Source organism: Pimephales promelas, chromosome 5 (genome assembly GCF_988280905.1).
Source record: "Pimephales promelas chromosome 5, fPimPro1.hap1.1, whole genome shotgun sequence".
Taxonomy (NCBI): domain Eukaryota; kingdom Metazoa; phylum Chordata; class Actinopteri; order Cypriniformes; family Leuciscidae; genus Pimephales; species Pimephales promelas.
Window position 1 is genome coordinate 1,371,603 of NC_142773.1, and position 12,188 is coordinate 1,383,790.

The following is a 12,188-nucleotide window of genomic DNA, read 5'->3' on the forward strand; positions in this document are numbered from 1 at the left end:
TGACGCAAAATGACGATTTTTACGTCACGATAAGCAGGAAATAAAACACTTAAATCCTTATTTCTCCCATCTCAGGGGAAAATAAGGGAATAAACCATGACCATTCAAAAATATGACTGGATTTCTAAAGATACAAAGCTTAATGCAAATGGCTGAAGTGACCCTTTAAGCAGTATCGCTCTTTATGGAAACACCTGCAAGCTGCAGCTCCCGCTAAAATCCATCGAGTTTAAGGTCTTGCGTGCAAGGGAGGTGCTGCAGCTCCGTGTGTCTAGGGACCCCAAGGTCTCTGGGGCAGGTGTAGAGGTCAAAACGGGCAGGAAATGGAGGGCAGAGGTGGGAGTAGACCAGGCAGAGTCATGGCTGCAACATGTTGTCCTAGTGGGAGTAGTGGCCAGAGGATGGGCCGGGATAGGAACCTTTCAAGGGCCCTGGTTCGACAAGGTTCGGGGGAAGGAGAGGATGCAGCTAGTACAAAGTGAGGTGAGGGCGGCGGTGGAAGAGGAGAGGTCCAGCAAAGCAGTGGGAATGGCACGTCAGGGTGCCTGGATTAGATGGGAACATGCTGTGGAGAGGAAGATCACGTGGACTGACGTTTGGCGGGCAGAGCCACATCGCATCAAGTTTCTGGTCCAGGCAGTCTATGACGTCCTCCCCAGCCCATCCAACCTGCACACCAGGGGGCTGGTCAATACACCAGGATGTGCTCTGTGCCAGAGAAAGGGAACCCTTGAGCACATCATGAGCTGCTGCCCAAGAGCTCTGGGGGAAGGCCGATATCGCTGGCGGCATGACCAGGTGCTCAAAACAATTGCAGAGAGCATCCAGGCTACTATCAGCAGCTGCCGGAGGTCAAAGCCCTGCAAACAAACCATCAGCTTCATCAGAGCCGGAGAGAAGCCAGGAAAATCTATCAGGACAACAGCAGGGCTTCTGAACATGGCACAGGATTGGCAAATGATAGTGGACTTGGGCAAACAACTTAAGTTCCCCCAGCATGTCGCCGAGACCACCCTGAGACCTGAAATTGTCGTGATATCAGAGGCAACAAAGAACCTGGTCATGTTGGAGCTCACTGTGCCATGGGAAGACCGAATGGAGGAAGCCTTTGAGGGGAAGAAGGAGAAATATGATGGCCTTGTCAGCGACTGCCACAACCAAGGCTGGAAGACAAGGTGCTTACCTGTGGAGGTGGGGTGCAGAGGCTTTGCAGCGAAGTCCCTCTACGGGGGCCTACACTGCACTCGGCATCACAGGTGAGAGAAGGAGAAGGGCAATTAGCAATACCACAGAGGCTGCAGAGAAGGCTTCGAGGTGGCTCTGGATCAAAAGAGTGGATCCGTGGTTAAATGCTGCTAGGGCACAAGCTGAGGCCTGATCAACCTCAGCTGGGTCGCCTGAAGGAGGGTGTCTGATGTTTTCGAAAGACCCGAAACACCCAATGAGATCAGGAACATCACTGATGATGTGCCCTAGCTTAGCATCAGAAGATGTATCATTACAAAAAAGAGAAATAAATAATATATAAATATATATATATATATGTGTGTGTGTGTGTGTGTGTGTGTGTGTGTGTGTGTGTATGTTTATATATATATATATATATATATATATATATACAGTAGGTGTACAACCAGAATGTCATTTACCGCGGCAAAAATAAACCAGCCGTATTTCAAAGTCGGTGGCAAAATGACCACCACGTGGCGCAAAGGGACATTTAGCAAAAGCAAAACGTAATTATGTAAAAGTAGCCTACATTTTAAATAGAATATAGCTTTAACTAGAATTTAAACTTTTAGGCTATAGGAGAACATTTTATTAATCAAAAGTTAAAATAGGCCTATCTCGCAGTCAGCGAAAATAAAGTGCTGCTTTCAATGACGCTATTGGGGAATGCAAAGACTGAAGAGCGCTTCTCTCGCATGAGCACACTGACTGCTGAACGACCGAACTTCTGGGCTTTTGTTAGTGAGAAAAGTCGTGGTCGAGTGGTAGAACTTTGGTACAATCATTTTAATGACACTGTTTAAAATCCCGCATAAACATTAAACTTACCTATATATATATATATATATATATATATATATAATTATTATTATTAATTTTTTGGTCTAGACCTGAGTACTTGTATTTGATTTGATCATTGATGTACCACACCCACCTAGGTCAGTGGCCTAGGACCTTGAATTTTGATTCTTTAATTTCTGTAGACCGTTGCCATTGATTTTTTGACTCTGACTCTGAAGAAGACGCACGGGTGTCGAAACGATAGTCATTTTGCAATAAAGATAATTTAAAACATTCTGTGCTCTGGTCCTGTTCCTTGGTCCTAGCTAGACCTTGGGTCTTTCTTCTTAGAAGGCTACTAATAAGTTGTTCTTAATAAGTTATACACGCATCGGAAACTGATACAGAAGAGAAGAAATTGTTGAATAAAGACGTTATTTTGGGGTATTTTGCCGCACAAGAAGTATTCTCATTACTTGATAAAATTAAGGTTGATCCACTGTAGTCACATGGACTATTTTAAGTCTATTTTTAAGTCTATTTTAATGTCTTTACTAACTTTCTGGGACTTCAAAGTGTTCATTAAATAACTGTCAATGGAGCCCACCCTGAGCCATCTGGATTTCATCAAAAATATCTTAATTTCTGTTCCGAAAATTAACCAAGGTCTTAAAAATGGCAACCTGTAGCATATACCTCAAGATCATTAACTGAGACTGAAAAACGCTATGCTCAGATCGAGAAGGAGACGCTGGGCCTAGTGTTTGGGTGTGGAAAATTTCACACTTTTGTGTATGGACTGCCCACATTCACAGCAGAAACTGATCATAAACCGCTCATATCAATCCGTAAAAAGAATCTCAATGACATGTCACCCAGAATCCAACGGATGATGATGACATTGCAGCGCTATGATTTTGACCTAATATACACGCCAGGTAAATACATAGTGCTTGCGGACACACTTTCTAGAGCACCAGACCTCAACAGTGACACAGCTGAGAACACTGCAGCAGAGGAAATTGAAACGCACATCAACCTGGTCACTGCCTCACTGCCTGCAACAGACAACATGCTGCAGCAGATTGTTAAAGAGACAGCAGTAGACTCTATGCTGCTCAAAGTGGCTCATTGTGTAAACAACAGCTGGTCAAAAGGAGTGTGCCCACAGTTTTTCCCGGTGCGGGCAGAGCTGTGTATGTAAAAAGGACTCCTGCTGAGAAAAAACAGGATTGTTATTCCTCAGACCATGCGCAAGGACATGCTTCAGCGTCTTCATGAAGGACACCTGGGAGTAGAAAAATGCAAGAGAAGAGCACGTGAAGCAATCTACTGGCCAGGTATTAACAAAGACATAGAGGAAACAATTGCAAAATGTGACATCTGCCTCAGACACCACTACAAACAAGTCAAGGAGCCAATGCTGGTGGCTGAACTACCCAATGCTCCTTGGCAGAAGGTAGGCACAGATTTATTTCATCTGCATGGCAAGGACTATCTTCTTGTTATAGACTATTACTCGAACTACCCTGAGATTGCACAACTCTCCAGCACCAACGCACAGTCTGTCATATCGCACATGAAAGGGTTCTTTGCCAGACACGGAATCCCACAATGTGTTGTGAGTGACAACGGTCCGCAGTATGATTGTGGAGAGTTTAAAGAGTTTGAAAAGCACTTACGGATTCAAACATGTTACCTCAAGCCCGTTGTACCCACAAGCCAATGGTCAGGCTGAGAAGGGAGTACAAAATGTTAAGAGGCTACTGAAGAAAGCCAAGGATGGTAAGACTGTTCCTCACCTCGCTTTACTAAGCTACAGAGCTGCACCTCTGGAGTGTGGAGCGTCCCCCGCTGAGCTTCTTATGAAACGCAAGCTCCGCACCACACTACCGCAATTGCAACCAGGACGAGACAATAACAAATGGATGAACAACAAAAAGAAACTCAAAATCAGACAAAAAATGGCCTATGACAGAGCTACAAAAAGTCTGGAACCTCTTTGTGAAAAGGACACTGTGAGAATCGAGGGACCTAATTGCTGGGACAGAAAAGTGATAGTGCTCAGTGAAGTTGGACCTAGATCGTACATTGTGGAAACAGAGGATGGACATAAAGTGAGGAGAAACAGGAGGAGTCTGTTAAAGACTCATGTGGACATTGACAAACACGGTGAAGCTGAGTCTGAAAAACAAAGTGATACACCAAATGCACACCAAGCTGAGCCTCTTACCACAGACTCTCAAAGGACTGAACCACTCAGAAGGTCTACTAGACCTAGAAAACCACCTGAGAGACTTATTGAGAAAATATGAGGCTTTACAGTGTTGTTTAAAGTAGAGTGCCTTGTTATAGTTATTGTTATTTCTTTGAGGTACGAGTACTTTGCAATATGTTGACTCTTTGCATTTTTGTAAGGCTTTATTGCAAGCAAAAGTTTAAAGTTAAGTTAAAATGTTCAATGTCTGTCTTATAACTTTGGAAAGGGGATGTAAAGATAGGCATTCTATTGAGTAACCACAAGGTGGCAGTATAGCCTTTCCTGTTGAGTAATGTTACATGCAGTGAACAAGACAAGTGACGTGAGACCAAAATAAAAGAGAGCCTGCTAACACATGGAGCTAGCAGCAGAAATGTTCATGAGTGTCTTTATTGAATAATATAAAGCAGAACATTATAATTACTCCCAAAATGCACCACATTGCACAGCTCTGCAAGCCACACCCACTAATCCGGAACTGCGCACACAGAGAAATCACACTTCCGTTTACAAGGCCAACGTTAGCTGTCACCAGAGTTTGAAATTCATTTCACACAAAATCTCTAGTTAGTTGGCTGTGGCGAGCAGGACGATTGAGGGCGAGGGATGTAAGAGGACGGCGCGAGGCCAGTGGTGTGAGTGAAAATGAAAGACACCTGTGAGGCGTGCGTCAGTCTTGCGTCTCTCACGGAGGAGTGAAAGCATAAAATGAGGAGCGACGATGGCAGATCGAGAGAGAAACAGGCCTGATTTTATGATGTTTTGTTTCTGTTGTGAGTAACGTTACAGCAGTCATCAATGAGGGGCTGCTAGCTTATACTATCATTTTGTATTTGTTAATTTTACTATTAAAATGTTTAAATGTTCGCCAGTTCCCGCCTCCTTCTTCCCACAACAACAAACCCTGTTAACATTGTGAATTACTCCTCGTTTGTATTTATTTCTATATGGTGAATTACTGCATGATACCTGGATGTTAAAACTAGGATGGTTCACATCACAACACAAACGTCTGTGTGCTCGTCTGATTCAGAGCTTTCGTTCAGGAGAAATTGCCATTGTTGAAATTATCTGTTCATAGTTCACAGCGAGAGCACAGGCACAGCAGTCCGCCACAGCTCGAGCCAGTCTGGGCTTTTCGACCGCGACAGGCAGCCGCCTCCGGTTCCTCCATCAGCCTCAGCTGCTCTTCACTATGCTCTTCACTATAGCTCTTTGCGGCTCGTAAAGATAGTCACGAATATCGGATCCGAGCAGCAGAATTTCAAAATCCTCTTCTTCCATATCATGTTTAGTTTCTTCCATCATTATCATACTTCCTATCTCCACAGCACTTGTTAGCTTAACTTCCAAACAAGATGGCAGATATTGATTCAGCATCTTCAAGTGAAGTCCCACCCACTGATCTGTAATGGGCTATATGCACGCATAAGTTCCGAATTTGACGTAAGGATGCTCGTCCATTTCCGGTTGTGTAGATTAAAGCGGAGGAAAACCGGAGAAAACGGGATTATGGCAGAGTCTTCAATATTTACTGTCCTCCCGTCTTTGAAACGAAACGTACATACGTTTAGATGTAATTTTATATATAGTTATGTTTATTTAATATAATTTTAAAGAGAAGCATAAACACAACGAGGGGTGTCTGTTTTATCTGTTTTTGTGACTAACGTTTCATTAGTATAACCATGGAGTATAAAATTCAATATAAATTCTCGGTATTGCATTGGACTCTATGATCGGCGGAAGTTATCGAGCATCCTTAATCCTTCACCGGAAATAACGCCGTGCATAGAGCCCATAGGCCTGTAGGGTGAGTGGGTCCCACCCCCTTGAATAATAATGAGCTAATGTTTGTAGTTTCTACACATTTTAATGAAATATGACTTCCTGCTTATTATGACGCAATATGACGATTTTTAAGTCATAATTAGCAGGAAGTAAAACACTTAAATCATTATTTCTCCCATCTCAGAAAAATAAGGGAATATACCATGACCATTCAGAAATATGACTGGGTTTCTAAAGATACAAAGCTTAATACAAATGGGTGAAGTGTCCCTTTAATAAAGAACATTAAAAACTCGAAAATAGTAAGTATAATTGGTTCTCAAGACCCATCCATTTTGGGTAGAATCCTGTAAAATTGAGGGGATTTTACAGCTTTTACCTGATTTATGCATGCCCAGTTTTCTCCTAAGGTCAAGGAGACTCATTACAAAATTATGGTTAAGATTTACCCAGTTAGTGATTTTATACTTTATACAGAAACGATTTTATTTAGAGGTATATGAATCGCATTTAAAGGTATCGAGAAATTTTTTCATTACATAACTCCTGACACAAATGAATACATAACTGTCACTATAAGTTTCTCAGAATAAAATCATGGTCAAATACTAAAACTTAGGATACTAAACACAAGATGTCAGAACATTATGGTTACCACAGAGGTACCCAAACAGGTACACAAATGTATACAATTAAAAAAAATGGAAATAAAACAATTATAAATAAGAATCAGACTTTTTCAACTGTAATCTCAAGACAAACATCAGAGTGTGTGTGTCTGTGTGTCTCACAATATTTGTTCCTTCATCACGTCCCGGTGTATACAGTGAATGTATGCTGAAATTTTTGTTGCGTGACTATAAAAGTTTAAGCATAAGATGAATTGCCGCAATTGGTCTGACTGGCGCGTGAGAGAGACATGGGTGCACGCGCTCGCTTACTTCTCTGCCGTCGTACGCGAGCAGCGGTTAGGAGCTCAACATCTCGCATGCGCGCTTGCACTAGATTACAGGATATTTTAAAACTAGTCGATCACGAGTGGCTCAACAGGTAGATCTATAGACGAACTCATCTTTCAGGCATTTGACCAAAGGGATTGACACTTCAGCGTGAGAAATCGAATTGCGCAAGTCTCACGCTGAATACGTGAGAGTTGGCAGCCCTGCCAGGTATACTTTGCAGTAGACACATTGCATCTTGTTCTCTCCCTTTATAAACATATAATGATCCCAAACTTTAGACATTCTCTGCAATTTATGAAGTCAAATGTATCATGCGGTATGGTGTGCTTCCAGAACAACGGTCCGTGTGAAACAATCAGATCCCTGCGTGCGTGTAAAGTGCACGTCATAGGAATTTAACAAGGCTTCGAGGCAGATTTTTTGCCTCGAGGAATTTTTGTAATCGAGTAACTCGAGGAATCGTTTCAGCTCTAGTGGCCTTACATCCAAACAACACATTCTCATATATATTGTAAAGAGAATATCTAAAACAAAATCACACCTTTCATTTTGGTTGAGTTAATTATTTATTTATTTTTGTCTGTTGACATACCACTTACCTCAATATCTCCAATGTACACTTTATATCCTTCAGTCCAGTGCAGAGCAGCTTCACTCCTGAATCCTGTAGATTATTATTGCTCATGTTCAGCTCTTTCAGATTGCTGTCTGATCCAAGAACTGCAGCCAGAGCTGAACAGCTTTTGTCTGTTAAGTCACAATCATTTAACCTACAAAATAAATAAATCACATAAAATAATTGGATGGAATGTATAGATTACATTCTCTGTATAAAAATATTAAATATTTTACATTAAAGGGTTAGTTCACCCAAAAATGAAAATTAAGTCATTAATTACTCACCCCCATGCTGTTCCAACCCCGTAAGACCTTCGTTCATCTTCGGAACACAAATAAAGTTATTTTTGATTGAATCTGAGAGCTGGATCAGTCCTACATAGACTGCCTAAGGGACTGGCTCTTGACGGCCTATAAAGTCATTAAAGAAAAGGTTTAAATATTCCATGTGCCTACAACGGCTCAATTATAAGTTTATCAAGCGACGGGACTACTTTTTGTGTGAAAAAAACATAAATAACGACTTTATTCCACTATTCCATTACTTCCTTATGGGCGCATGCGCGAGAACTGAGACGAGGACGTTCTTCTCCTTTGACTACTTCTTGTTACCGGCTGCTCCGCTTAGGAGTATTACCGCCCCCTACCGTATAAAATGATGATCCATATATAAGACGCTCCGGATTATAAGGAACACTGTCGTTTTTTGAGAAGATTAAAGGCTTTTAAGTGCACCTTGTAGTGCGGAAAATACGCTAATTGAAAAGCGTAAGTACAGCGCGCATCTTCCTCTGCTTGTAAACAGAAAGTTTTGCGCTTCCAGCTATATCAGCACATCATCTTATACGGTAGGTGGCGGTAATACTCCTAAGCGGAGCAGCCGGTAACAAAAAGTTGTCGAAGGAGAAGAACGTCCTCGTCCTTAACGCATGCGCCCATAAGGAAGTAATAGAATAGTCGAATTAAGACATTATTTATGTTTTTTTCACACAAAAAGTAGTCTCGTCGCTTGATAAATTTATAATTGAGCCACTGTAGGCACATGGAATATTTAAACCTTTTCTTTAATGACTTTATGGGCCGTCAAGAGCCAGTCCCTTGGGCAGCCAATGTGGTAGTGAGACAGCTCTCAGATTCAATCAAAAATATCTTTATTTGTGTTCCGAAGATGAACGAAGGTCTTACGGGGTTGGTACAGCATGGGGATGAGTAATTAATGACTTAATTTTCATTTTTGGGTGAACTAACCCTTTAACCAGTCACTCGTTTTCCGCGATTCTGCGATTGCTGATTACAAAGCAAAAATCAACAAAATGTCGCATTTTTTTGCGATTCTGCATAATTCCTAATTTAACGGCAAAATAATTACAAAAATGAAAAATATCTCACAAAACATTACATTATAATCATCCAATTAAAATATCTCTGGTTTAGTTAAAGTTTAAATGTATTTTTATGTGGATACAGATGTTGCGCAAGCAAATGTCTCACCTGCCCTCTCATATAAGCGCCAAGGTTTTCATTCGGCAGTAGGCAAGGGCAAACTTATTAACGCGTTTAACATGATTGAATGACATAACAAAAAGTATGATATGCTCAATGGTACTAAAAAGAAATATTAAAAGCACAGTATACCGTGAAAGAAAACTAATTTCAGCCAGTCGAGTGACAGTCTGTCTCTGACTGCAGTGTGTGTGTGTGTGTGTGTGTGTGTGTGTGACTGACTGACTGCGTGTCACCGCCTGTCAGCGTTAGAATATTGAATTCTCTTTATAGCGCTTGAACAAATACACATAGCTACAATTACTTCAAAATATTCATCTTGGCAAGTATTTACGTAAAACTATCAGTAATAACTGATTGGGACGTTTGTCATTACTGTAGTAGGTCTTAAAGTGACAGAAACCTAATTTACCTGCTGTTGTCAGTGTTATTAATGTTAATCAAGCAACAACAATACAGCACAATTAAAAAAAAAGAACAGTAAAAATAAAAATAAACAAGATTTTTGCATTTTGTTTGTGATTTATATCATAAATGGCTATTGTGCATCTGACATACTATTCTGGTAAATATAATGTCATAATAATAAAATATGAATATCGCAAATTTTTTCACAAATTTCTGGAAATTACCACCACAAAATCAGACCGCATTCTGACCGCAAAAAAAGAAAAAAGAAACACAACAAAAAAAAATCGTAAATCCTGGAGGGACTGATTAACAGTAAATATACAGTGAGGAGGGTGAGCTACACTGACATTACAGGTTAACTAGTCTTTTCCATATCTTAGTATTTTTTAAATATTTACTAGATAAAACAAACATAAATAGTGTGCTTCATCCTTCACTAACCGAAGTTCATGTTTTGCTGAAAATATGTGGTATATGATATCACTACAGAGCAGTGTAGATAAAGGAGATGAGACCAAAACATGACTAATTACATTAAATTACTTACAGAGCTCTTTTGGCGGTTTTGATGACTGCCGATAATCTAATGAGACACTCGTCTGATTTCTTGAATTTCTTCAGCTCAAACTCCTCCAGCTCCTCCTCTGATGTCAACAACACAAAGACTAAAGCAGACCACTGGGCAGGTGAAAGGTCAGCAGATGAGAGACTTCCTTTGCTAAGGTGGGTCTGAATCTCGTTCACCAGAGTTTGGTCGTTCAGTTCATTCAGACAGTAGAACAGATTGATGGATCTCTCTGCAGGAAGATTAGCTTCTAATTTCTGCTTGATGTACTGAATTATCTCCTTGTTGCACTGAACTATTTCCTTGTTGCTCTGGTCAGTGCCGTCTCGCTGTGTCAACAGACGTTGTAAGAGTCGTCGATTGGACTGGAGTGACAGACCGAGGAGGAAGCGAAGGAAAAGGTCCAGGTGTCCATTGTCACTCTCCAGCGCCTTGTCCACTGCAGTCTTGAGAAAATCAATCATGGTTTCATTTCTGTTTTCCTGTTCTGTAGACTCATGATCAAACACACTTGTCTTCTTGATGTCTAGAAACAGATGTGCATAAAGGGCTGCAATAAACTCTTGAATGCTCAAGTGAACAAAGCAGTACATGGTACCAAGAACGATCCCTGTTTCCTCCTTAAAGATCTGGGTACACATGCCTGAGTACACTGATGCCTTATAGACGTCAAGACCACAGGCTTTCAGGTCTGATTCATAGAAGATCAGGTTGTTTCTTTCCAGATGATGAAATGCCAGTTTCCCCAGTGAAAGGATGGCGTCTTTATCCCAGGAAACATCTGGTGTGTATTCTCCATCATATTTCCGGCGGCTCTGCTGGATCTGAAAGCGGAGAAAGTGTGTGTACATTTGTGTCAGAGTCTTGGGAGTGTCTTCAGTGTTTGATTCCTGCAGTGTTTTAGAGATCTCATCAGCCTGAGTGTTTCTCACATCATTATTTCTCTTCTCCTCCAGAATGTTCTGGAGAACAGTGGCTGAAATCCAGCAGAAGACTGGGATGTGGCACATGATAAAGAGACTCTTTGATTGTTTAACATGATCTATGATTTCATAGGCCATTTTCGCATCTTTGAATCTTTTTCTGAAGTACTCTTGCTTTTGTGCGTCGCTGAATCCTCGTATCTCTGTCAGCCGGTCGATACAGTCAGGAGGAATCTTACTGGCAGCTGCTGGTCTGCTGGTGATCCAGACGAGAGCAGAAGGAAGCAGATTTCCCTTCATGAGGTTCGTTAGGAGAACATCCAGAGAGGCTGGTGACGATACATCACTCAACGTCTCATTACAATCAAACTTCAGAGGAAGGCGACATTCGTCCAGTCCATCAAGGATGAACAGCACTTTGAACTGATTCCTTCTTGTAAGGTTCAGTCCTTTTGTCTCTGGGAAAAACTGAGTTATAAGACCCATTAAACTTAGTTTTTCTTTCTCCTTTAAGTTCATCTCTCTGAATGGAAGAGGAAATATGAAGCTGATTTCTTGATTTTCTTTTCCTTCAGCCCAGTCCAGAACAAACTTTTGCACAGAGACTGATTTCCCGATGCCAGCGACTCCTTTTGTCAGTACAGTCCGGATCTCCTCGTCTTGTTCAGGCGCTTCAAACAAATGTGTGCATTCAACCTGTATCTCTTGTGCTTCATGACGTCTGGAAGCAACTTCAATCTGTCTGACCTCATGTTCAGTATTGACCTGTTCACTGCCACCCTGAGTGATGTAGAGATCTGTGTAGATGTTATTCAGGAGTGTGGAGTCACCTTGCTTTGCAATTCCTTCAAACACACATTGATACTTCTTCTTTAGGCCACATTTCAGCTGATGATTAAAGATCAGCTCATCTAAACACAGGAAAAACAAACAGACAGTTTTAATCTTAATTTTCTCCCATACATGTATAGGTGTTAATCTAACAGATGGTCATGAGTCTCTTACCTTTCAGAGCATCAGCAGCTTCATCTTGCTTCATCTCTCTCAGGTAATGTAGTGCGAGATCAAGAGCTGCTTCTTTAATACGGCATCTGTTCGCATTAAAGTCATCCACTAAGGATTGTGTGTTCTCTTTTTGTAATATT

General features: G+C 41.2%; 1 protein-coding gene across 1 annotated transcript in view; it reads right to left on the reverse strand.

The window, feature by feature from the left end:
- The window catches only part of LOC148978802 (NACHT, LRR and PYD domains-containing protein 12-like), a 49,662-nt gene extending 37,696 nt beyond the window's left edge, over positions 1-11,966 (reverse strand). Inside the window, exons 1-2 of the mRNA XM_089130762.1 lie at positions 10,103-11,966; positions 7,623-7,793 (exon numbers count right to left, since the gene is read on the reverse strand). Of these exons, the coding sequence (XP_088986888.1) occupies positions 7,623-7,793; positions 10,103-11,562 (1,631 nt within the window). The 5' untranslated portion in view covers positions 11,563-11,966. The remainder of the gene's footprint in view (positions 1-7,622; positions 7,794-10,102) is intronic.
- Between the last annotated feature and the right edge of the window lie 222 nt (positions 11,967-12,188).